At 39.7% G+C, this 27,459-nt stretch overlaps 1 protein-coding gene across 5 annotated transcripts in view; it reads right to left on the bottom strand.

Annotated features, from left to right (window-relative positions):
* Nucleotides 1-27,459, bottom strand: part of LOC149247234 (histone-lysine N-methyltransferase CLF-like) — a 180,653-nt gene that overhangs the window by 94,917 nt on the left and 58,277 nt on the right. For all 5 annotated transcript variants that reach the window (XM_089458157.1, XM_089458156.1, XM_089458158.1 and 2 more), the window contains exons 3-4: nt 19,541-19,645; nt 19,087-19,376 (exon numbers count right to left, since the gene is read on the bottom strand). In XM_089458157.1, the coding sequence (XP_089314283.1) occupies nt 19,087-19,376; nt 19,541-19,645 (395 nt within the window). The remainder of the gene's footprint in view (nt 1-19,086; nt 19,377-19,540; nt 19,646-27,459) is intronic.

Here is a 27,459-nt window from a genome sequence, read left to right on the forward strand (position 1 = left end):
TGCAAGGAGGGAAACAGTCCACGGCCTGTCCCAACGTGGGTACTACAGGCAATTTATTAATCAAAGAATGAAAATTTACATAAGCTTCTCTCATGCACGGATTACCCGAACAATGACCCTCCATGCGCTTTAAATAGAACTCATGGACCAATCGGGTGTCAATGAATGAACCGTCGGATCACTACATATCGTGACTGTCGGATTGTAAGTTACAATATGTACAACGGTAAAGAAACACACTTTACCTAACTCTATACCTAACTCTAAACTAGACCAAGTTGAACTTAACTATATCCTATGTGTTGGAATATCCTAACAAATATATCTTTTGGAGTAAACATTCTTAGTCAGTTGTAGTTGGAGCTTCGTCATGATCACTAGATAGTTTCCAAACACATATTGAGGTATCTTCGTGGCACTATACATCACTGCCTAAAGTATGATAGTAAGGATATCAAGCTAATTGGTTATACAGATTCTAATTTGGGTGGCAGTGAGACTAATGGAAGGAGCACTACCGAAGGATGTTTTAGTCTAGGAGTTGCTATGATCTCATGGATGAGTAGGAAGCAAGATCTCGTTGCTTTAAGTAGTGCTAAAGCAGGATATGTGGTTATTGTGAAGTAGGAAAGGAGGTTGTTTGGTTAAGGAAGCTTCTAACAGATTTGTTCGAGAATTCTCAAATCAAAATTGGTGGAGAGGCTAAGGTACATGAGATCTCCAATACCCAGAAATGGTTTGGGCAGATTCTAAACAGTTTCGGAGATATTAAATAATTAATATTTTTAATGGAGTCCCTAAGTCTAAACTTAGGGAAAATAAAATATTAATGTGAATTAATATAAAATTGTGTTAGAATGGTCCAAAAGACATGGATCAAGCCAGATCTAATCTTAGCCATTGACTAGGTACTTAAACTCGGTCGTGGATTTGTCAATGAGAAAAGTATAAGAGGAGGCTTGAGGGTCCCTTGGAGAACACACCAAGAGATCAAGATTTCGACTTTCTCGGTTGGATTTGTTGAGAAAGTTGAGAGAGTGATCAGAGTTGCAGCTGAGCAGTAGTGAATACAGAAGCAAAGAGGTAGAGATAACACCGGGAGGATCAGCGCAGTAACCGGAGAGAGGGACGCAGAAGCAGCCAAGGGTTCACGCAAAGCCAGCCAACGCTCACGCAGAGGCAGCCAGGAGTTGCGCAGTGCTTCAGAGGGCCAACGTGGGTGATGCAAAGGGCCAAAAAGTTGATGCAGTGCCTCCAGAGGCTGACGCAGGCCAAGCCGGAGTGATGCTGGAATAACATTGGGCCAAAGAGAGGCTGACGCAGTCCCTAGAGGCTGACGCTAGGGTTTCGTGGGGCAGATTGGAGCTGTGGAGCTACAAGAGTGTTCATCTGGCGTTTCAGCCGAAATATCTGCTTCCGAGTAGAGAGGCACTATAGCCGAAATTTTTCTTTGTTGGCTGAGCCAGACTTGGCACCCAGATTGTATTCTGAAACTGCTTAATAAATCAAACCCTCAGATAGTTGCATCAGTTTTCCCGCATTGGGTTTTTCCGAGGACATTAGTCCAAAAACAACAGTGTCACTTGTGTGATTGTTTCTATTTCCTTCAGTTGATGATCTGTAATGTGTTGGGCATGTACTTGTATTTAATTCCAGTATTTACATGGTAAATAACTTGTTAATTAACACAACAAGTAGATAGGAATAAATCAATAAAGTGCATGAAGGGTTTCTAACGTGTCAGACTTAGAAATTCCAACATGGTATCAGAGCGTGGTTGTAGATCACAGGAGAACAGAGGACATCAACAGAGCAACATCAGCAAAAAACAACTATCCCGAGTGACAGAAGTTGTTCCTAGCAGAGTAGCAGCAAGGAAGGGGTGACGCAATGTCTGCATCATCAAGACTGAGCCAAGAAAAGGTTGTGCAGACGCTAAGGGAGGCAAAGACAAGCTCACGCAGAGGCCAGGAGGGCTGACACAGTTGGCTGAGGAAGCTGATTTGCTGGTGTCGGGATTGCATAGAGCCTAGGAGTTCTAACCTTCAGTTTGTTGGGGTTTAGGATGCTATGGGTAAGTTGCAGAGTGGAGCTGGTGGGTACTGTACTCAGAAAAATACCTAACAGGGCAAGGCCAAGGAGGAGGGAGTTGCTACTAAGGGTTTCTAGCCGCGAAATCTGGATCAGTGGTGCAGCTGCACAAACGATCAAAGTGGAGGCATCTCGACATTGGCAGAAGAGTTTCCAGGAAGGAAATCAAGGCTCAAAGGGAGTCACACCAAGAACTTCAACGAGGGAAGTAGAGGAGCAGCGAAATGGCATTACATAGAGTAAGAGACTAGGACAGACTAGACAGAGCCTCAAACTTTATAGTTTGGAAGGGCAGAATCTTATTCATACTTGACAAAGATCGTGTCAAGCACTTCGCCTTGAAGATGATAGCGGTCCTAGTTGACCCGGCTGATAACGACAGGTACAAGGATGTAATGGCGAGGACTAAGAGTATCACAGCATAGGAGATGTGGGAGGCCTTGACCAAGTTGTATCAGCATACTTCCGTGTAGAGGAAGATGCTACTAGAAAATCAACTGTGATCATACCAGATGCAGAAAGGAGAATAGATCAACCCATTCCTCGGTTGATTGAAGGAGATCAGGGATCAACTGACTTACACAGGGGCAACGCTGGATCCAAAATTGATAGTAAGAACAGCCCTGAACACAATCCAGTGAGGTGTTTGTCTCGAGCATACTGGGCAGGGCGACCCTTCCAAATTGGGAGGAAATGTGGGCTACTCTTTGCCAAGAAGAGATCAGAAGGCTGAGCAAGGCAGGAAGCAACGGCAAGGGGATCAAAATCAAGGAGGAGGAGGAGGAAGATGTTGCCCTAGCATCTAAGGAAAAGCAGGAGAAACAAAGGAAGGACCTCTCCAAGGTCAAATCCTTCCACTATCGGGAGTTAGGTCATTATGCGACCTAGTGTCCAAGGAAGAAGAGTAAGGGAGAGGCCTCAAAGACCAAGGCAGCGCCAGCAAGGGCAGAGAAGGAAGTGGAGACAGATGATGATTGTGCCATGAGTGCTCATGTACCAATTCAGAAGAAGTGGGGAGACATCGAGCTATAGTCAAGCAGACTACAGGCGATGAGGGGCAGGATCCTCGAAGTACCCAGCCTCTTGGATTAGACCTTGCTACAAGAGCCCCGAAGAGTAGTAGTACTGGCGATGTCAATAGAGATGGATATGGATGAAGCGACATAGGGAGCCACAGTGCAGGATTCCCAGGACAGCGCAAGGCTAGCAGGCTACAACAGTGCAAGAGGCACTTGAGTGTTGCACCAGTGCAGGAAGAAACAGAGAGGTGTGCAACGGTGCAAGATGCATGGAGTTGTTGCAGCAGCGCAGAGGTCAAAGCGGGAGCACTTGTCAATGACAGAGGAAGCTTCAGCATCAGGAGTATTTCTAGCCTGACGAAGATGTCAGAGTTGGGAGATCAATTACTTACTTCTCAGTAATTGAGTTGCAGTGCAGCAGTTAGCAGTGCTAGTGCTATAGGCAACACGATGCAGCATGATGAGAGGGGTTGCAGTGCAGATGCAGCAGTGGCAGTGGCAGGGCCATGGGTAGTAGTACAAGATGCAGCAATGCAGAGGATGATTGGGCAGCAGGCCTAGCATCAGCACAGTGACCGATGTCGGATGATCAGAGTGATGCTTAGTGAGGAGTATTACTAAAGCACAGTCCTCGCTAAGAGGAAGTGTTGATTTGGGGTAGCATCGAATGTGCTCTAGCCACAAAAAATTGTGGAGAGGCTAAGGCACATGAGATCTCCAATACCCCGAAAGGGTTTGGGCGGATTCTAAACAATTTGGGAGATATTAAAATAATTAATATTTTTAATGGATTCCCTAAGTCTAATCTTTGGGAAAATAAAATATTAATGTGAATTAATATAAAATTGTGTTAAAATGGTCCAAGGGTCATGGATCAAGCCAGATCTAATATTAGCAATTGATTAGGGACTTAATCTTGGTCATTGATTTGTCCACGAGAAAAGTATAAGAAGAGGCTTGAGGGTCACTTGGAGAACACACCAAGAGATCAAGATTTTGACTTTCTCGGGCTGGGTTTGCTGAGAAAGTTGAGAGAGTGATCAGAGTTGCAGCTGAGGGGCAGTGAATACAGAAGCAGAGAGGCAAATATAGCACCAGGAAGATCAGCGCAATAGCTGAAGAGAGAGACGCAAAAGCAGCTAAGGGTTCACACAGAGCCAGCCAGGGCTCACGCAGAGGCAGCCAGGTCTTGCGCAGTGCTTCAGAGGGCCAACATGGGTGACGCAAAGGGCCAGAAGGCTGACAGTGCCTCCAGAGGCTGACGCAGGCCAAGCTGGAGTGGCGCTGGGCCAGAGAGAGGCTGATGCTGAGGTTGCATGGGGCGGATTGGAGCTGTGGAGCTGCTGGAGTGTTTATTTGGGGTTTCAGCCGGAATATTTGCTTCCAAGTAGAGAGGTACTACTACCGAGATTTTTCTCTATTGGGTGAGCTGGGTTTGGCACCAAGATTGTATTCTGAAACTATTTAATAAATGAAACCCTCAGATAGCTACACCAGTTTTCCCGCATTGGGTTTTTCCGGGGACACTAGTCCAAAAACAACGGTGTCACTTGTGTGCTTGTTTCTATTTCCTTCAGTGGATGATCTGTAATGTGTTGAGCATGCATTTGTATTTATTTCCAATATTTACATGGTAAATAACTTGTTAATTAACAAAACAAGTAGGTAGGAATAAATCAACAAAGTGCATGAAGGGTTCAAATGTGTCAGACTTAGAAATTCCAACATGGTATCAGAGCGTGGTTGCAAATCACAAGAGAACTGAGGACATCAGCCGAACAGAGCAGCAAGAGCAGAAAACAGTTGTCCCGAGTGACAGAAGTTGTTCCTAGCAGAGTAGCAGCAAGGAAGGGGTGACGCAGTGCCTGGCAACACAGAGGCTGAGGGAGGCAAAGGCAGGCTCACTCAGAGCCACGTAGAGTCCATGACGGCTGACACAGTTGGCTGAGGAGGCTAATTTGACGGTGTCGGAATTGCGCAAAGCTTAGGAGTTCTAACCTTTAGGTTGTTGGGGTTTAGGAGGGAGGCTGTGGGTAGGTTGCAAAGTGGAGCTGGTGCGGTATTATAGTCAGAACAGTACCTAACAAGGCAAGACCAAGGTAACGAGAGTTTCTGCCGAGGTGGATTTCTAGCCAAGGAATCTAGATCAGTGTTGGAGTTGGACAGACGATTAGAGAGGGGCATCTCAACATTGGCAGAAGGGTTTCCAGGAGGAAAATCAAGGCTCAGAGGAGTCATTCCAAGAAGTTCCAGGAGGGAAGTATAGGAGAAGCGAAATGGCACTACACGAAGTAAGAGACCAGGACAGACTAAACGGAGACTCAAACCTCGTAGTCTGGAAGGTCAGAATCTTATCCGTACTAGACAGGAATCGTGTCAAGCACTTCGCCTTGAGGACGATAGCTATCCTAGTTGACCCGGCTAATAATGATAGGTACGATGATGCAATGGCGAGGGCTAAGATTATCATCCTTGACGGGGTCAAGGATCATATAGTACGACATATTGCCGAGAAGAACACAGCACAGGAGATGTGGGAGGGCCTGACCAAGTTGTATCAGCATACTTCTATGCAAAAGAAGAAGATACTAGAAAATCAGTTGCGGACATACCAAATGAAGGGAGAACAAATCAACCCATTCCTCGGTCGATTGAAGGAGATCCGAGATCAGCTGACTTCCATAGGGGCAACGTTGAATCCAGAACTGATGGTGAGAACAGCCCTAAATGCAGTCTCAGAAGACTGGGAGTTGTTTGTCCAGAGCACTGGGCAATCCTTCCAGATTGGGAGGAAATGTGGGTTGCTCTTCGCCAAGAAGGGATCAGAAGGTTGAGCAAAGTAGGAAGCAACGGCAAGAGGATCAAAATCAAGAAGGAGGAGGAAGATGTTGCCTTAGCATCTGAGGGAAAGCAGGAGAAACGGAAGAAGAAGGACCTCTCCAAGGTCAAATGCTTCCACTGTGGGAAGCTGGGTCATTATGCGACCCAAGGGAGAGGCCTCCAAGACCAAGGCAACGCTAGCAAGGGCAGAGGAGGAAGTGGAGACAAACGACGATTGTGCCATGAGAGCTCATGTACCACTTTAGAAGAAGTGGGGAGACATCAAGCTGTAGTCAGGCGGATTATAGGCGATGAGGGGCAGGTTCCTCGAGGTACCCAGCCTCTTGGATTAGACCTTGCTACGGGAGCCCCCAAGAGTAGTAGTACTGGAGATGTCAGTGGAGACGGATGCGAATGGAGCGATAGAGGGAGCTACAATGCAGGATTCCCAGGACAGCGCGAGGCTAGCAGACTGCAACAGTGCGAAAGGCACGGGAGTCTTGCACCAGTGTAGGATGGCACAGAGAGGTGTGCAACGGTGCGAGATGCATGGAGTTGTTGCAGCAGCGCAGAGGTTGGAGAGGGAGCACTTGTCAATGACAAAGGGAGCTTCAGCATCGGGAGTATTCCTAGCCTGACAAAGATGTTAGAGTTGGGAGATCTGTTACTTACTTCTCAGTAACTGAGTTGCAGTGTAGCAGTTAGCAGTGGTAGTGTTATATGCAGCATGATGAGAGGGGTTGCAGTGCAGATGTAGCAGTGGCAGTGGCAGGGCCATGCATAGCAGCACGAATGCAGAGGTAGTTGCAGTACGGCTGCAGCAGTAGCAGTGGTAGGGCCATGGGTAGCAGTACAGTATGCAACAATGCAGAGGATGACTGGGCAGCAAGCCTAGCATCAACACAAGGACCGATGCCGAATGATCAGTGTGATGCTCAGTGAGGAGTATTACTAGAGCATAGTCCTCGCTAAGAGGAAGTGTTGATTTGGGGTAGCATCGGATGTGCTCTAGCAATGAAAATTGGTGGAGAGGCTAAGGCACATAAGATCTCCAATATCTAGAAAGGGTTTGGGCAGATTCTAAACAGTTTCGAAGATATTAAAATAAATAATATTTTTAATGGAGTCCCTAAGTCTAAACTTAGGGAAAATAAAATATTAATGTGAATTAATATAAAATTGTGTTAGAATGGTCCCAAAGACATGGATCAAGCCATATCTAATCTTAGTCGTTGCTTAGGGACTTAATCTCGGGCGTTGATTTGTCAACGAAAGAAGTATAAGAGGAGGCTTGAGGGTCACTTGGAGAACACGCCAAGAGATCAAGATTTCGACTTTCTGGGGCTGGGTTTGTTGAGAAAGTTGAGAGAGTGATCAGAGTTGTAGCTAAGGGGTAGTGAATACAGAAGCAGAGAGGCAGAGATAGCACCGGGAGGATCAACGCAGTAGCCAAAGAGAGGAACGCAGAAGCAACCAAGGGTTCACGCAGAGCTAGCCAGGGCTCACGCAAAGGCAACCAGGAGCTGCACAGTGCTTCAGAGGGCCAAAAGGTTGATGCAGTACCTCCAGAGGCTGACGCAGGCCAAGCAGGAGTGAGGTTGGGCTAACACTTGGCCAAAGAGAGGTTGACGTTGGGGTTTCGTGGGGCAGATTGGAGTTGTGGAGCTGCCGGAGTGTTTATCCGGGGTTCCGAGTAGAGAGGTACTACTGCCGAGATTTTTCTCTATTGGGTGAGCCGGATTTGGCATCCAGATTGTATTCTGAAACTGCTTAATAAATCAAATCCTCAGATAGCTACACTAGTTTTCCCACAGTGGGTTTTTCTGAGGACATTAGTCCAAAAACAACGGTGTCACTTGTGTGCTTGTTTCTATTTCCTTCAGTTGATGATCTGTAATGTGTTGAGCATGCATTTGTATTTATTTCCAGTATTTACATGGTAAATAACTTGTTAATTAACAGAACAAGTAGGTTGGAATAAATCAGTAAAGTGCATGAAGGGTTTCTAACGTGTCAGACTTGGAAATTCCAACATCTAGAACCCAATATAATTGAGAATAAAGATGCCTCTTATTTTGAAGCGAAACATAGAATTATGAACTTGCGAGTAATAATTGACAATTATGAATGTATATCTCAATTGAATGTCGTAACTATATTTAAAGAAGAGATTGACATAATTCTTGGCTATCCCTTAGATGTTTCTCATACGTGAGAGTCTCACAATTAGCATCATTTCACGCTTCCCACAGTGGTTCACATTTCTTAATGCAAATAGGTTCCAAAAGTCAAAAAATCAACTTGGCCGCATATTGCAAAGCTTGATGAGAGGTTGACATGCCATTTGGAACTTTTGCAATTGGCGAAGGCACAAAGTTATGACTAGTCGAAGCTCAAGAACAAGTATTGCAAGATTCCAGTTGGAAAACGAGGTGGAGGAGGATTAGGATGATTTGGACATGCAATATGTGCAGACTCCAAAGTGGTGAATTGAGTAGATGAAACAAAACCCATGTCTCAGTTTTTGCATATCCTCAAGGGTGTTAGAGATCTAAGTTTCAAGGGTGATGAGGTAGCTTTGACAAAGATGATGTGGCAGTGCTATGGACACATGGTACTAGAAAGACCTAGTCATTACATGGAAGATAGTACAAAAATCAGTGGAATCACTTGGCCAAATCAACTAGGCGTTGCAGATCTAGAAAAGGTGGTGAAGTTCAAGTTACTATGGATAGAAAAGTCAAGTCAAAGGGTGAGACAGTTGTTGGAAAGGTCAAGAAGAAGATTGGAGGTGTCTTAGACTAAGGAGATAAGAATGTGAACAAAATATAGTTGTTATAAGTCAAGTAATGAGACTTCATTAAGTAGTAAGAGTTCCAAGGTGGGCAGTTTCTAGTACCAAGGCAAGTCTAGTTATGGAGATGGAAGGTTGGAGTCTTCTAGAGGATCGATGGGGCTAGAAGGGCTATTATTCCTCATCTTGTTAACCTTTGGATCCTCTGCTAGTGCAACGTTGAGCTCTCTTAGGATTTGTGAGACAATTTCACCCCACTTTATCGGAAAACATCACGTAATAAAACAATTATCTTATGCAAGTCAACTTAGTCTCCAATTTGTGGATCACAAGTTAAGAAAATATTATTTTAGAGGAAGAAGGAAAATAGTCATTAGCAAAGAAAGTTAGAAATTGTTAGCTACCCCTCCCATTTGAGGTTATTAACTGTGATATTATTTGATGCCATACAATAAATAAACTCGCTTGCAAAAATACTCACGTATTAAGTTGATTCTTCTACATCCTTCCTCCATAACGTTTTATTATAATGTTGTTCTCTAGGACTAATATGCAAGTATATTCTATCATCACAACACTATTACAGCGATCCATTAGGGGAAAGACGATCATATGGAAGGGGAGATGAAAGCTCAAACCTTCACCTCACCCTTAGTTAGTGTCAAAAATACACTCTCCATGTGTCAACAATCCATCTAATTAGAATCTCCAACTAGGTTGTGGTCTATTGATACAACTCTTGCCATAGAAGTTGATTTTCTTGCAGGTGGTTCAAGACTAAGAGTGGGATAGTTTCAAACCCACCTCCTCACTCATCTCTAGTCTTGAAAGGAAAGTTGACAAAACAAGGGTTGTGATTGCAACTCTACAAATTGGTAAGTTAAAAAGAAAAGGTAACCCTCGCTTTTTAACCATTTCATTTTAAAAATTAAAATCCCTTTTATTTCTTACAATACCTTGCCGTAAACTTCCTATAATTATAGCTGGTGAATCCTTGGGGTAAAAGAGCAGAATTTTAGATTTAAACCAAGGAATTGATATCTATATTTTTTTAGTATATTTTCTATATCGATATTGGTGTATCAAGTTTATTTGTGAAAATCCGCAAAATAGCACAGCTATAGCAAATTTTTTACCACAGATTTTCCACTTTACAAGGTGAATTTTTACCAAATATCTTGTTTCCACTTTGTATAAGCTACAAATGTGTTTTTCTAATTTTTATCTTTTATTTGTGGCTAAAAGAAGTAATTTCCATCCCCTAAGTTTATTTATTCGTCGGACTAATTTTATGGGTTGTGTACCCAGGGGTTTTAACTTGAAGACCTCCACAATTTAATTTGCAACTCTGGTGCAAGGCTTAGAAGTATTCTAAATTGACCATTTTTCTATCTTCAAACCTTCCCACCCTATATACGAATCACTACTTCTCCCAAGCAAAATACAAAATCCCATGTGACACATTGCGCTGCCTCTGCGTGGATCTACTCTGCCTCTACGTGGCTCTGCGCTGCCTCTCTGTGTCACTCATTACTTCTCTGCAATGCACTCACCAGAGCTGGAAAATCTTCCTCTGGCCTTACTATCCCTGCCCCTCTCTCACTACTTCGAGCTCATTAACTCTCTCTCCGGGAACTCGGCGTTGCTACTCTGGAAATCGATCTGCCAGTGAAATCGAATTGTTGGTGTGTGTTCTCCAAGCCCCCTCGAATTTCTTATTATAATCTCTCGTTGAGACAACAACGACCATGATTAAAACTTAATCAATGGCTAAGATTAACTAGAACTCGATCCAAGTCTTTTTGTAGAAGATTCTCACCATGACTTAATTAATACCCTTTAATTAATCATATTTCCTAAATTTAGACTTCGGAAATATTAAAAACTGATTAATTATTTTAATTAAGTCATCTCTAGGTGGGATTTCCATAAACGATTTCTAGGTTTTGGAGAATACATGCATTCTAGCCTCTCCACCAAATTTTGTGGCTAGAACAAATCTGATGCTACAAAAACTAACAAATAAGTGCAAAGTTAAAACTAGAATGTTTATGCAAGATGGTTGAGTGAAGTTACTTGAGTTAAGATTGACTTAGTCTTTGATTAGCCCTTAATGACGAGAGTACTTAAGAACAATTAGAAGACAATCTTAAAACAAGACAAGTGTTTAAGGATACAAGTGCCAATGAATCAATCCACAAGATAATTAGGAAAAATTATCCAAATATCAATTAGGAAATGACCACAAGATGTCAACCACAATTATTCAAGATGTTCTTATCACAATGCCAATTAGATTCCAAATGCTTATACCATCAACAAGATCAGCAATTTAGACCTCAAGTGTATGAGTATTTGAAGTGTAAAATTTGGACATTCTTGTAACTTAAAACAAGACAAGCGAATGTTAGATTCCAAATATCCAAAATCAGTAGTAACACTTCAAAAATTTCAACACTTATTAGTCTTATGACAGCAGTAAGAAAATCACTTCAAATCATGAAATTTATCAAGCATATGAAACAGAAAATTCTCCGATGATTAGTCAATGAGTTTGGCCCACTTTAAGATGCAGTATTCATAACATTTTCAGATATGATTCACTTATTACAGCAGTAAGAAAGTGTGTGAACAGTGGTATGACAATGTTACAATAAGTACCAAAACATGCCAAACGTTCAAAATTAGCTTTGCCAAACTGAAAACTTTGAATTTTTAGGACCTTTAGGTGTGATATTCAGAAAATATCAGATCTGAAAGAATTGTTACAACAATTATTAGATCAGAAAATCAACGAGTTAGCTATGCCACAAAAAGAGCCAAATTTAGCCCAAAACTTGGAAAAATTGCCAAAACTGAAAAAATTGAGTTTTTGAGCCTTTTACGTGAATTATTTAGAAAAATTCAGATCTGATATATTCAGCGATGCAGTGAAATTCCAGCGAGCAAAAAATCGGATCTAGACTAATTGACCAATTGCCCAAGTAGTGGCCAAAATTTAGGAAAATTTAAATTTTGCAATTTTAGAATATTTTGACCAACTTAATCTGATTTTAGGGCCTATGTATCAGTGTTATAAAATGAACATAACAGCACTAGCAAAAAAAATAAAAATAAGGGTTTAGAGAGCAAACCCTAGGCCCAAGGCCTTGTAGATCACTTGTCAAATATGCCCATAAATTCTTCAATGAATATGCCAACTAAAAACACCAATCTAGGGCTAATACTACTTGCAAAACTCACTAAGTATTCAATCCCGAAATTTTCAGAAATGACTACGGGTCAAATTAGGGCTAGAGGCTAAGGAAAGGCTCAAGAGGGCAGCGGCTAAGGAAGAGAAACCAACGAAGGCTGAGGAGGAGGCAAAAAGGGCCACCAAGAAAAGGGCAAAGGAGAAGGAGATGCCCATAAGGGCTTTACGCTACGGCTCGAGGGAAAACTAGCGCTTGAAAAGCCCACGACAGGCCCAAAAGGCAATCGGTTATGGTAATGAAGGGGGCTGAGGCCTCCTAGGCCCATGGCTAGGCCTAAAAGGCCTTAAAACCTTAACGCAGGGGGCTAAAGAGAGGGCTGAGGTGCTTAGAGGTTATGGCTTGCCTCCAAGAGGCCAAAAAGGATGACCCAGGGCCTTCTTACGCTAACGCAGGGGGTAGAGAGGGAGACGTTGGCCTTGGGAGGGCTGGATCTAGGCCCGAGATGGCTGAAACTTGAAACCCTAGCTTCTAAAAATTTTATTTGCTTCAGCTCTGAATTTTGCTGCAAATTTTCCAATGGTTGGCCCTACAAAAAATCTAGAGACTAGATCTTACCCTCAAGGGCCTAGATCTAGCTCTATTCCAGTTCCTTCTCTTGACTTCACATGCACAAGTAGATTCACAAACACCCAAAACCCCAAATCTGTACAAAACCTCAAAACCCCAAAACCCCAATTAGCAAAAAAAATAATTTACAAAGTTAATTTACAAATATAAAAAGATTTTTAAATAAATTTGGAGAAAAAAAAATTATGAAACTTTTTTCTTTGATAAATAGCTAAAAATACTTTAGAAACCCAATGCACACTATCGCCTTAGCGAAGTTTAAATCAACCACATAAATATTTGGGATCCAAACAAAGTTGGTTCATTCTCACAGTTTGTGAACTTGGAGACCAAGGATTGGGGTACCTGCAAACACTATGTATATATCTCAAAAAAAATCTATTAATCATATGGCGAATCAAATCATCTAAGAATCCCCATCTAATGAAAAACAAATTTTATCATTTACTAGCACAACATAGGAAAGTTCGTAGCCAGCACATACCACAAATCAAGGAACATTGAACACCTTGAAATGCACCCCAAAGTCTTTAATATAATAGAAATAAAAGTTCCCAGTGGGACAATATTGTTACATCAATGCTTCAGCAGCAATTTCTTAGCCAAAAGTCAGAGGGCTAGAGACTCAAATGACTCTCTAATTTATAGATAAATCCTCCAAGTGGAAAAACAATGGCTAGTTTGTTTGATCCTTGTCAAAATAATCTTGGTCGTTGATAAATACTTGATCGTCTTTTAATCTTAGCCATTGAATTTTTATTTTTTGATGAATTTTCGAATTTATCATTTAATTCCATTTGTGTTAGCTCAAAATTAATTATTTTGAGCTAATTTCCTCAAAAAATGACTTTGACTTAACAACCAAAGTCCAAGGGTCCAATTTCTCTTGAAATATCCAATATTCCCTTGGTGGAGTACCTCCAAAAATTAATTCCTTCAAGACCCACGAATTTTTCCACTCGGAGAATTTAATTTTCCTAGGACATTTTAATTTGACTTCTAATTAATTAATTTTCTGGCTTGGGATTTAATTATTTTTACCAACAAATTAATTAATTGACACTTGAGGGGATTTAATATTTTTTCTACCCTCTAATATTTTAACCATGGTGTCTAAGTATGAGGGACCATGCACTAAAATATTTTTTTAAATAAGATTTTTTATAATTCAACCCTCAAAGGGGGAATACCTATTCAGCTTAGACCCTCAAATTACATACCCAATCTACGACACAACATGATCTAGTAGACCAAGTGATTTGTAATAAAATAATTTAGGTAACTAGCTTAAATTATTCTCAAACCACTTTCACATAAGACTCGACTAGAACGCTAGGCTTCACCTAAGACTTTGACGAAGAATTCCACCCTAGCTTTGGGGTGAGATTGGAAGGAAAAAATCTGCCAACCATCCATGTTTAAAAACACAAATGAGTTAGTTCGATGAAAAACCTCCTAGGATGAAACTCTCGCCAAAATAATAGGCTTACCTAGGTTGTTACATACATTCATGGTCTTACTAGCATCATTTACATTAAATAACTTGCAGAATGGGTTTATAATGACACATAAAATGTTGATAAATGATCGGATCATGTTAAAAATTGTTACTTCCACTTCCTTGAAGCTTTGACAAAAATTGTGCAACAAGTCTCACTTTTAGGAAATGTTGTCTTGGCCTACTTGCCAAGCGCACATCCTTTAGACACAACATCATGCTCTATACTGAACTCCAAAAAACCACTGACCATCTCCCATAACAGTGGTGGAGCCCTGTAGTGTAGATGTACCATTCTCGTCTTCCAAATCTCACTCTAGTTGTTATTGCTATGTGTCAGAGATTTCACTAGTTGTCCTCTTAGTTGATACATATTATTCTCCCTACTATCTATGACTTGCCTCGCACTAGGATCAACACCTTTCGACCTGATAGTTACCTCACCTCTCGTGAACCCAACTTCAAGTCCTCTATCCTCCATGGCCAAAACTGAGAGTAAACTTTTCTCTAGCCTAGATACATACATTACCTCCTTCACCTCCATAGGACTCCTTGAATTTAGCTGGAATTGTATGCTTCCAATGCTCTCCACTACATACTTGGTGTCGTCACCAAGCTCCACATGTAGATCTCTATTCTCCTTGGCCATAGTGGTAAAGATATTATGAGAACTAGTCATGTGACGAGAGGCTACATTATCCACAAACTACACCCCTCATGTAATGGTGCTAGAAAGACAAAATATTCTCGAATTTCTCAACAAACTCATCCAGTTGTGCAGATGCGGCTATTATTGTCTTCCCCTTGCCTTTCTTCTTTTTTGGACATTCTCTGACATAATGACTGAACTTATGACATTCAAAGCACTTGACTTTGCCCATGTCCTTCTTCCCTTGTGAAGATGCTCCTCCACTCTAGTTTTTCTTTGTTTTACCCTTGCCTTTCTTTGATTTCACGGGAAGAGCAAGGTTCTCCTCATCTCCACCTTTGCACTGTCCACCAGTTATGGATTCCTCTAAAATTTCCTTTTGGGTGAAATCATCCCACAATATGGCCCAATCAAGAAGCCTATCTCTGGCTAGGATACCTGTCAGAAATGCAACCCACTGCTTGGTACACCCTTTTAGTGCTACTTTGACAAGATCCACCTCTTCCCCAACAATTGAATATTCTTCATGGACCTGTTGATTCCTCGTGAAGTATGAGGCCACTATCTCAGATTTGTTAATCTTGATGTTATTCAGCTTCTCCCTGTCACTCCAATACAGCTTAGTCAAGGCCAACCACCCTCTGATAGGATGAATCTTTCTTCATTATGTGAGGGATTATGTGATCCTTCACACCATCCAAAATGATGCTCCTGACTCTTATATCTTTCAACTTGAGTTCAGCCACTTGGGTAGCATTCTGAGGAATCTAAATTGCTAGCTTGCAATTTCCGACCAACCATTTTCCATTAAGACAAGGGTGATTTGTTCCTTCCATGGACTGAAGTTTACAGCCCCCTCCAGCTTGTCTTCATATCTTTAGACTTGATGATGAGACATTAGCAGATCGACTTCAACCACAAAACCCTCGCTACAAATAAAAAATTAGGTTGTCATAAAACCCTTGTGATATCTAATCTCTCCCTTAGAGTTTCTATCGCTCTAATACCATGTTAATTTTTCTCATACCAAATATGCTTTACTTGATATGATTTACTTCAACAATGTATTAAAAATGATGAAAATATTTATCTCAAACATTTATGAAATTGCTAATAAAATAAAAACACTAGTATATTAATTCAAAAAAAAATGTAGCGAAAATAAAATGGAGAGATCAATCACACTATAATAGAAAATTTGTACCAAACACAATCTTCCTTCTTATTAAATTTCTCAAGAAAACTCTGAGTTTCTATTGCTTTGATACCATGGATCTGATATACTTCAACAATGTGTAGTATTTATGAAATTGTTGATAAAATAAACACCTCACAAGGAGATCAATCACACTAGTTTGTAAACACAATCTTCCTTCATATTAAATTTCTCAGGAAAATCTTGAGTTACACCCACAAGGATACATAGAAAAATACAGTTACTAGGAACCTAGAAAAACTTGGCCCCACTAGGAGAATTAGCCTCAAGAATTCAAACTATCTAAAGCAAATCAGCCCTGGAGAATTAACCTGTCTCATCAACAAATCAGCCTCTCTTTCTCCCTGTCTCATATGACCCCTGCGCACTAGAGAAATAGGCCTCCCTAGATAATTCGCCCACCTCCACAATTCAGCACTCTTCTTCAGCAACTCGGCCTCCCTTTTTCTTGGACTTGGTCTTCTTGAATTTCTCCTGAAATATCTTGTTGCACTTCTCCTCACTTCTCTTCAATCTAGTTGAGCCTCTCACTCTAGAGAATATTGCTTCCTCTACAATTGTGTGCCTTCACCTATCCCTTAGGCTAAATTTATAATTTCATTAAGGCAAAATCCCTAACCCTAATATCCTTGGTGATCAATGCATGGGATTAAATCCTAAGACTCACTTGAGATCGACAATTGAGAATATATCCAAGTCACTTAAAAAAATTTCTTATTTATCCTTAGAACTTTGGCATAATAGTCCATAATAATTAATTAGATTAATTATTGTACTTTTCCTAAGTTAACATTAGGAAAGAAATCATATTATCACTTACTCCACCAAGCAAGCACCAAAAAAGGCAATCAAATATCTTCTACATGCTAAGACGCCAAGCCAATGAGTTTGTTGTGTAGTTGTGCAGCTGCCAAATTGTCCTGGACATAAATTGCTTCTATGTATAATCTTTTTGTTTCTCCTTTTCATTGAAAGGGGTTGATGTTCAAGGAATGTGGATGGTGCAGCGATCTGACATGAACACATGGAACATTATCTGACTTAACAAGCTTATTTTTCATGGAAACATTGTTTTCATCCCACTTTTCACAAGACACCACTCCATTCTACCTAAGAGATGTTTATAAGTACCAATCATATTGGACTCTTCGAGTTTCAGTGACAAACTACACGTGTACGAAAGGTATTGATTCTATTCCACTTAGATCCAAAGTGTTGAGAAATCTAGGGCATCAATAGTTAGGTGATTTCTCTTAATTAGTAACTGCTTGTGAGTGCCTTTTAGCTTCATTAGATTAGAATCTTTCTTTTGCTTAAGCTTTTAGTATTCTTCTTCATCAAACAGCTACCAATGCATGAACATAAATAGACAAGAGACACAAAGTGTAGGCTATGAACCAGGGCCAAAACCTCTCACTCTTTGAGTGGAAAACCTAAACAAAATTCTTCTTATAGAGATTCCAATTGACGAATACCAAGACCAAGACCCTTGACCTATTAGCCCCTCCAAAACCAAGACACAAGTTCTGACTTCTCTTCCTCTTCAACCTCCTTAGCACCGAGATACCATCATCACCGAGACTTTGTCACTGACATGACACCGAGATCTCTTTGTTGGTTGTGACCCTTTCTCTATGGTAGTGTAGAGACTTTCTCACTGTGTAATACTGAACTATAATAGCATCGAAGCATAGCACAAATCATTGCCACTACACTGTAGCTTCTACCGAGTTGTGGTCTCCATTATAGCACCGAACTGTAGCTTATATGTACCCTTGTCCGAACTGTGTATCTCTACTTTAGCACTGAGACTCTTTCTCAGACCTTCAAACTCTTGTGATTAGCCCTAAAAAATTTTGTGTTGTTCCTTCATCATTAATCCAAGTTCCTTATGTATTTTGACATCCGAACTAGACTCCTTTCTTGTCATTGTGACTGTGACCCGAATTTCAGAGAGATCGAACTTGTTCTTCAGTGGAGATCCAAACTTGATAACTGCCACTATTCATCCAAGACTTCAGAGAGATACACGAACTGTTCGCTGTGACTGCCCATCCAAATTTCAGAGTGAGATCTGAACTTCTTCACTGTTAGACCCTGCCCACGTATATATAGAGGTTCGTGACATATAAATAAGTCGACCTATGCTATCCGAATAGGTGTGTCTCCATAAGGTGAGCCGGCATGAGTTCTTTTACTTCATCTTGAGGCTGACTTGAGGAGAACTTGTGCTTGTCTTTGAAGGGATTCTAGACAATTCTATAGACTCGTATACATTTGTAATATCCCCAAGAAGTGTTCTTCATACATGACATTGACTCTTTTGACTTTTACTGACAAATCCTAAAGGCGCATAATGGAAGCCATCTAAAAATAAAATCCCTTTCTCATGAAACCCATGAAGCACGTCAATAAACATTTTATTTTCTTCTTTACATCATTCACAAATATCACAATTTCATGTCATTATGAAGACCGAACCTGGATACACTTTTCAACACAAAGAAGATATGCTAGCACTCCTTTCATATGTAGGATGAGGGCACTGGTGTGCTCATTCTTTGATTTCTTGAAGTGTTGATATTGATATACATGCACCTTGATGTTTAACGTAACATATGCTACATTTTCAAAAAAACATACAGCTAACTAGAATGTAAAATGACAGTATGGAGACCTAGATTTTAGTGCTTTTGTGGTGGCAGCTATGGCAATGAAAATGTCCATCCCATCAAAGGATTCATCCTATAGACATTTTCCCTAAATATCTAGACATTCGGAGAAAGGTCATTTGCTAACAGCTTCTTATTGAATAGAAAGAAATCACTGTAAAAAATTGCTAAAAGAAATCAACTTCACACAAGTCGGCGGTCAATAACAAGATAAAGTTTAAAAAATAAGAGGCTAGAAATCATTTCAGCAATCAAATATTTAAACATGAATTCGATGTAGTGTTGAAAGAAGAGAAAAAAAGCCAGTTAGAATAAAGCCTTTGGGATATCAATAGTTTCACACATCTATTTTCAAAAAGTTCAAAAGGCTTTATAGTAACATAAAGGAAACCAGATGCCTGGCATTCAATCAAACACTTTTAATCCTTTTCAATAATTTTGAAAATCATAAAACAAGAAGAATTTCTACTTGTGAGTCATGTATTTGAATCAACTTTCCATGATACCTGTCAAGAAAGATCCATGTTGTATATGGCGGGATCACTTCCACAAAAGGAAGCTTAATTGGTCGGATCAAGGATGAATTGCTACCTTCTTCATGGCAAATTACTGTTTCTTTATCTCCTGAGGTGGAATCCAGACCACTTAACTTACAAAGTGCACTTTCAATCCTCAAAGTAAGCATGTCTTTAGTACTACCCTGTTCCGTTAAATTCGTTGTTTTCCTGGAGTGTGATTGTGTTTGAAGTTTATCAGTATATCCTGCTAACTCCTTTTCATTGCACTCTATTTTTTCCTGTGTAACCAATAAAGAATTAGGTTAGAGAATACAGTAAAAAAATAAAATCTATGGAAAAGCATTGCTTACATTAAAAAATGAAAAAGCAAATAAAATTATCAATAGAGAAAATCTAAAGGTTCAACATTTGAAATGAATTATAGTAACATGTTTCGACATACTTTTATAGATGTCACTCGATTAGCTTGAACTTGCTTCTTCAGCTGATTTATTGTAGAAGCAACAGCCCCCAAAGGTTGACTGGCTTGCTCTCCTTCCTCAATTTTCTGCAAAACATTGTGGTCTTAGTCCTTATTTCAGATCACGATAAATAATGAGAACAGGAAAATGGTCCCAACAATTCTTCCCTCCACCAATTTAATCAATTCCCTCACCCATTTCAGTGAATAAAAATTTCAGTAAATACATCATAACTATTACATAAAAGCCATCCAAGAACTGCAGTTTACTAAAAGCATACGACAATTAAGCTTAATCTATATATGTGTCCATGACTGCTGGGGATGGCCATTTTTGTTAGTCAAATACCTAAGAATACAAACCCTCAGATTAGGAGATCAGTGGTGTGAAACAGACAGAAGATGGTCTTGGCATAGAATATGTTCCTTTCAAACCTGAAAATTTAATACGTAAGTCGCAAAAAAATATATTTTCTCACTTTAGTCATCAATGTTTTTATGAGCTGTGATTTGTCTATCCATAGTTAAAGCTCTACAAAGAGTAGCTTCAGTAACAATTACAAATGTAATTATAAATAATTTCATTATACACTACATGGTAAAAGAGTTCCTACTAGCTTACTCAGACCAGAAGAGTCAATGGTAATGTAAGCTAGGAGTCTAAGCTTTATTGTACCTGCAACACTCTCTAAGCTAAGCCTAATCAGGTTTGTATAACTATTCCCATGTATATGTAAACGACCAAGTTGGTAATTATGTTCGTATAAAGATGACCTTTTTGATACTCTTATCATACTAGCTTAATGGTCAAAGTAATGGGATTCATACATCTTCCGCTGTTTATAGGCTATGTAATGATTACGGATTCCCTCAGCTTCATGTGAGCATATGTAATGGGTTTACTTCTATTCACTAAGCAGCTGATTATCGCTTGACTTATCTCTCTATGCTCTATGATACTAGTGGCTCTTATGTGATATATGATGAGAATGGTATTCCTTATATACCACATAGCTTGAACTGGTGTATGTTCCTTATATCTGTCATATTCGTGGAATTGAACCATTAGCTATTCTTATATTACAAGATCATAGTGGTTACCATGGCTGTTATTACTATACCTTTATACTGTCATTTCAATGGGGTTACCAGTCACACGATTGCCTTTCATCACCTTTGGTTCTATCACCAATCCATACCTGGAACTGGTGAAATATGGCAGATAGGAGTACTAATTCCATATAAGTTATATGCTTGGTGTATTATATATGCCTAATTTTTATAGTTCATTTTATAGATTCCTGTATAGAATTAAGAGAAGCGATTAGAATGATACTAAAAAGGGCATTGAATAGGATAGTAACCTGTATTAGAGTGATATTATCTAGTAATACCATTATATCGGGGCAATGAGTGTGCAAATGGCTTGTATAGAGAATCACCTGTATTAGATACGAAAAATGATACTACTAAGCCCATTGATCTGAAACAGTGTAATGATGAATACAGATAGACCTATTCCTTGTGTACGATGCCAGTATCCTTCCCAAGAAAGAAATCCTTATAGTAACATACTTAGCGATCTCCCCAAGGATAACATACATAATATCCCCGCAAGATACCGGAACCATACCTTCAAGATACCGCATACCTTAGGGAGTCAGTCGCTACTGCCCTTCCTTACCAATCAAAAGATTCCCATCTACGTCTGTGACTCTGTACAAGTGCAAAAATATGTCTGTACAGAGAGTGCGAAAATATGTGTGGCTGCATTCCAAGTTCCAACAAAATTTAGCACCCCTGTATGATGTCATGGCTGTACAGATGGCCGCAGTGCAAAAATATGTCTGTACAGAGAGTGTGAAAATATGTCTGTACAAGTGCGAAAAATATGTCTGTACACAGTGCGAAAATATATGCAGCTGCATTCCAACAAAATCTAGCACCCCCATATGATGTAAAGTCATGAGCATCAAGGGGCTAGCTTTGTGAACTTAGAAAGGTTACACATTGTCACCATAGTAGATCTTCCTCACATTTCTGGTTGGCTGTTCTTCAACTCTAGGGCTATGTCACACGGTTCGAGTTCAAATTCGAGTTTGGCAATGATCAAGTTCGATTCGAATTCGAATTTTCCGATGAGGTTTGGCATTAAGTTCGACTATACATATTTTTCAATATATATACATATATAACATAAAATAATAATAAAAACAATTTATCTATATATATATATGACATAAAATAATAAAAAATCAAAATCAATAAATAAACACATGAGTAAGAACTCTGATTAGTAAACATACATGAATAACTTAATCATATTAACATCTAATTATCAATGACATTAGTTAAATATAAACATATACCATAGTAGTTTGAGAATGCAAAAAAAAATGGCATAATTTTCAATCTTCAAAATTTAAAAGAATGTCTATAATGTCAAATACTTGTAATCTTTGAAAAATCACAAAATTAAAACATAATCAAAATTTAAGCATACAAATTACAATAGAAATATATTGCAAATATAGAAAATTTTAGGTCCTTGTAGTCCCTCCAGTTTCAATGTGTTTTACACATCATTGTTCAATGCCCAAACCCATGGTTCTTTTGCATTTAAACAAGAATATTAAATTCAAACTAAACACTGCTAGGCTACCACTACTTCACTTCCGCTTTTACTTTCAGCTGATAAAATGAATTCCAGACAAGTACACACATAAATGGACACTTGATTTTAGGTCAATCTCAGACCCTGGAAAAACCCCTATGGGGAAAGCCAGTTTGACGGAGCATTTATTTGCTTATCTCAAAGAATTAATTACAGCATTAATTGGACATCAAAGTACTTATCTCTTCCCTTGAAACTTGAGCCATCCACCAAGAAATTCAAGCCATTATCTGGAAATTTGTGCACTTTCCAGCAGTGTATGTCCTTGGAATACATGCCATTGCCCAAATTTTCAGACCTCATAAATTGTGCCGTAGTTAAGTATCTTTCTCCTTGAATTTTGGGCCACTGTCAATCTCCTTTGCTCTGAAATTCATGTCACTGCTTCAGCAATCCCTGCCTCAATTTCAGCGAGTCCAACCAGGAATCTCTGCTAGAATTTCACGTTGACTGAAATCTGATTTCTCCTAGAATTTCACATCGACTGAAATCTGATTTCTCCTAGAATTTCACACCAGATTCTCCATAATAAATGCTTTAAGACTTCCCTTCGAAACCGAGCTGAAACACCTCGAATTCTGTGCACTAAAGAGACATCTCTCCTCGATTTCCGCATTGGAAACTCTTGCACTTTTTTGGGTATGTGTTCTAGTGTCTCAGCCTGGGAAATCGGTTTTAATAGGTGGTCTTTCTTGACCGTTGTTGGTTCTCTCTTTCAACCTAAGTCACCTAACATGCTAAGTCACAAGACACGTTCCTCGGGGTCTCGTGTCTTGTATTTCACATGTTAGACACGAAACATGCCCTAAAACGTGTCGAAAACGTTTTTCTTCATGTCCTCCAATCGAGACACGTGTTTTGGATGTGGCGAAAATGTGCCCTAAAACTTTTGGTTCTTAGGAAACGTGACCCATGAAAAGTGACATTTAAAACCTACAACATGGTTTATTTTTGTCATTGTTCGCCGCTGAAGTCGAGTTTGTTCGTTGCCGAAATCAAATTTGTTGTGCAGTGTGAGGAATTCCATCAGATTCATGCGCAATGCTCACAACTTCACATTGAGAGCATAGTACACAACTTCACATCGACCTAGACCTCGAGATGCAGGAGACAAGAGTTTGCATGCTTTGTTGAGAGTTTGGAACACTTAAATTTCCTGTAAGTAGTGTTATAGCCTATGGAGCTTAACTTTATTATACACTAGTGACCACATTTTATGACCAGTGACAACGTATAGATCGTGTGTTGAAATAAAAAGCCTAGCTCCCCGTCATGTGCTCACTCCTCACAACACCTTTGAGGTCTAAAGGGAGGGAAAGCTCGATTAATGCTCTGGTCAAGAGTGAAGTTTGCACAAATAGTGAAGTTTGAACATGATCAAACCTGTCTGAATTTATTAACAAAAGTTATAACATGAACAATGAACAATGAACTGTGAACATCATTTATGTAGTAAATTAATAAACTAACTAGTAAATTACTAAATAGAAATAGTGTATACTAAATAGATATCATCATGATTCATATCTATATGGATCAGACACTATCTTTTAGTATTTTTTTAATATATATATAATGTGTCCCTTGTGTCCTGTTTCCAGGGTCGCTATCTCGTGAAGAATACTCGTATTTATGTGTCCTTTGTGTCTCGTGTCATGTGACTTAGCTGACACGAGGACACAGGACACGAAGGACACGAGGATTCAAGTGTCCGACACGGGTACGTTGACCCCTCGGAACAGGGTACATTATATATTATTTTATTAAAAAAACAAACAAAAAAATATATATATATATATATATATTAAAAATTAGATATTTCTTACACAAATTCTCATTCATGATACAAATTCATTGATTCAAACATAGATCTTCATCTAGATGTAAGTTTTACAAAGTAACATTATGCATACAAATACAATTGTGACATAATCATCAATGATCCAATAGAAGAAAGACTAGATATTGTAGTTTTCTCGTGAAGTCATCAAAATCAAAATGTGTTACATAGGTAGTAGCAATGCCAATGGTAAATAGAAATAGCAAATATAAAACAACTACAAGCATCAAGGCAGTACGTAGCTCATGAGACATCAATCATCATCATCAAAATCAACATCACTTTCATCATCATGGTCACCATTGCTCTCCTCTGTTGCATCCTCCTCTATATCCAATGTCATCTCCGCATCTGCGGGTGTGGAGGATGATGCCTCCACAGTATCACCATCATCAAAAGTGACAGGCTCTAGGACTAGCTCATTAAGATCCAAATTGGTCAATGCCAACTCAACATTGTTGTCAAAACCCATATCATCAAGAACGACATTCCACATATTTGTCTTTACCTTCAACCACTCATCCCCCTTCCTATAAATAAAAGGAAGGTTGGCGCGCACATACACCATTGTCTCTGCCCTGGACTGCTCAAGCCTGCTCTTCTTGACATTATACAAATTCTCATATGTGCTCCAATTCCTCTCGCAACAAGAGGATGAAGTCACCTAAGAGATGAGCCTCATGGCTAACTGTTGTAGAGGAGGACTTGTTTCCCCATGAGTTGCCCACCAAGAATAGGGATTCTTAGCCCCCCTATCTCTAATCACATCATATCTTGCAAATCGACCAGTGCCAGTGGAAAACTCTGCAAAGGCATCCTCCACCTCATCAAGGGATGCTCTATCCTGAAAAATCTGCCTCAATGCATCCTTCCTCCCTTGTGAAATTTCACCATCCATGTGAGGAGGGAATCTGCGGGAAGGTCCACCATTCAGCCACTCATGGTTGTAGTATTTTGGGTTCAATGAGTGAGCCAAACAATGCAAAGGTGTGCAATTCTTGTCCCATCTGCTGACAAGAATATCCTGTATGGTGGTGAATAAGGCCTCTAATGATGTCTCATACTCCAGGTAAACACTATGTAAAATAATGTTCCTCACTGACTCAATCATGGAATCCCATCCCTCATAAACCTCTCCTAGGATGGGTTGGTTTGTATCTACAAATTGTAGCAAAGAAATGATAAGGTCCATGGTCTTAATAAGTAGATCTACCCTCTCCCACCAAGCATCATCTAACATTGTGTCCTTGACTCTTTTCGAGGCTGGTTGATTTGTCTTTCTCTAGAAAGACCAAAACTCTTAAATAACCATGGCCCCAAGAGCGGTCTTGACCTCCCTCGACCTCTTCAACATGATGAACGAAGAAGAAAATTGTGTATCTGCTATCTTCAACAATGACAGATTGGTGTACTCCTTGTAGATTGTGAGGGAATTTGTATGATTTTGTACAAAGTTGTGGATATGTTGTGCATCCTCAATAATACTTTCAATCCAAAGCATATTAGAAGCAATAGATCTAAGTGTTAAATTCAAGGAATGGGCAATGCAAGGTGTCCAAAATACTTGTGGATATTTAGCTTCCATAATCATGCCAGCAACCTTGCAAATAGGTGCATTCTCTGTAATGATTTGCACACAAGAATCAACACCTACATCTTCAATAACTTTAATGAAGAACTCACCCATATATTGTGCATCCTTGTATTGTCCAAGTGCATCCACTAATTTCAAGAAAACTAGACCATTCAAGGAAGACACCATGAAGTTGATGAGTGGGTGGCGTGGTGGATCTGTCCATCCATTAGAAACAATACTACCCCCAGATGTTGGCCATGTTGATTTAATAGGCTCAAACATTTTGTCCACCTCTTTCTTTGCCTTAGTCAACAATGTGGTTCTATGTTCCTCTGACCCAGGAGGCACATACCTTGATGGAGCCCCTTGAGTTAGAGTTCGGCACATCTTAATAAATAAAGGTGAGCATGCAAAATTAAAGGATATGAAGTTCTGATAGAAAAAGAATGCAATGGTGAGATCAGCTCTTCCCATTTCTATTTCTGAAAAATATTGTCCATTTGACCAAGTGCCACTGCCTTTCTTTTTGTTGCTTGTCCCCCACCAAAACTCTCAAATGGAAATTTGTTGTTGCTTTTCCTCGAGAATGGAAGGGGATCATCATTCTTGTTTTTTTTGGATGTTGCAGCCACCATTGCCATACCAACATTAGCCTCTTTTTCCATTTCTTTCCTCTTAGCTAAAGACAATTGTGTACATGCTGCAGTTCCACAACTTGGTAAAGCCAACAAATGAGATTTCACACAGTAATATGTATGTGCTCATGAAATGATTGTTGCAATAGTTGAAATTCCAAGCAACATTGCCTCCTCCCATCAACTTGTTGCATGTCCCTTGCTCTCTTGTGACATACTTCCACAAGGGATATTTGTTATCTTGAGCCTGTTGTCTTCCCTCAACATTTGAAATTGTTGTTGTAGTCCCACTTCCAATAGAGGGAACACTTGCAAACCCTGATGAAATTGGAATAGGAGGGGCATCTCCAATTGGGACATTCTTTTCCTTCCTTTACCCCTTCTATGTTGCTCTTGATTGAGCAATGAATGCTGTAAAAATAAAGAAAAAATGCATAAACTTGAAGAAAAAAATGCACATGCAAACTGTAGTAATAAAAATGCAAAAAAAATGGAAACAAAATGGACTTACATGTTGCTTGACTCACCTCCAAAATGCTCCCAAACCCTTTGTTATTCACTCCCACACACATAGCAAGAGAGACAGTGAAAAGTGACGCTGAAATGGCCCAAAACCGCCCTTTATGGGTTGTGCAACACACTAATCAGGGGGACATGTGTCACAGAATGTTGAAGTTTCTAAGTTTACTTAATTTAGAAACCCTTCATGCACTTTTTCTGATTTATTCCTACCTACTTTTTAATTTTCTTTAACAAGTTATTTACAGAGTAAATACTGAAAATAAACACTAGTGCATGCTCAACATATTACAGATCAGCAACTAAAAGAAACAAGAACAAACACACCGCATGTCACCATTATTTTTGGACCAATGTCCTTGGAAAAACCCAATGTGGGAAAACTGGTGCAACTATCTGAGGGTTTTCTTATTAAGCAATATCAGAGTACAATCCGGGTGCCGTAACTGGCCTACCCAACAGAGAATTTCCTTACTAGCTATACCTCACAGTTTGAGAGAAATCGATTGGTTGAAACCCCGTAAAATCCTTCCAACAGCTCCTCAGCACAAAACTGCTCTTGCAACCCTAGTGCCTGCCCAATTTGGACTGCGTCAGCCCCTCTCTATCTCACGTTGGCCCTATGTCAACCTTTCTTGGCCTATGTCAGCCCCAGGA

Source organism: Pinus tabuliformis, chromosome 7, assembly GCF_031772625.1.
Source record: "Pinus tabuliformis cultivar Carrire ecotype Pingquan chromosome 7, CPIR1, whole genome shotgun sequence".
In the NCBI taxonomy this organism is placed as follows: Eukaryota; Viridiplantae; Streptophyta; class Pinopsida; order Pinales; family Pinaceae; genus Pinus; species Pinus tabuliformis.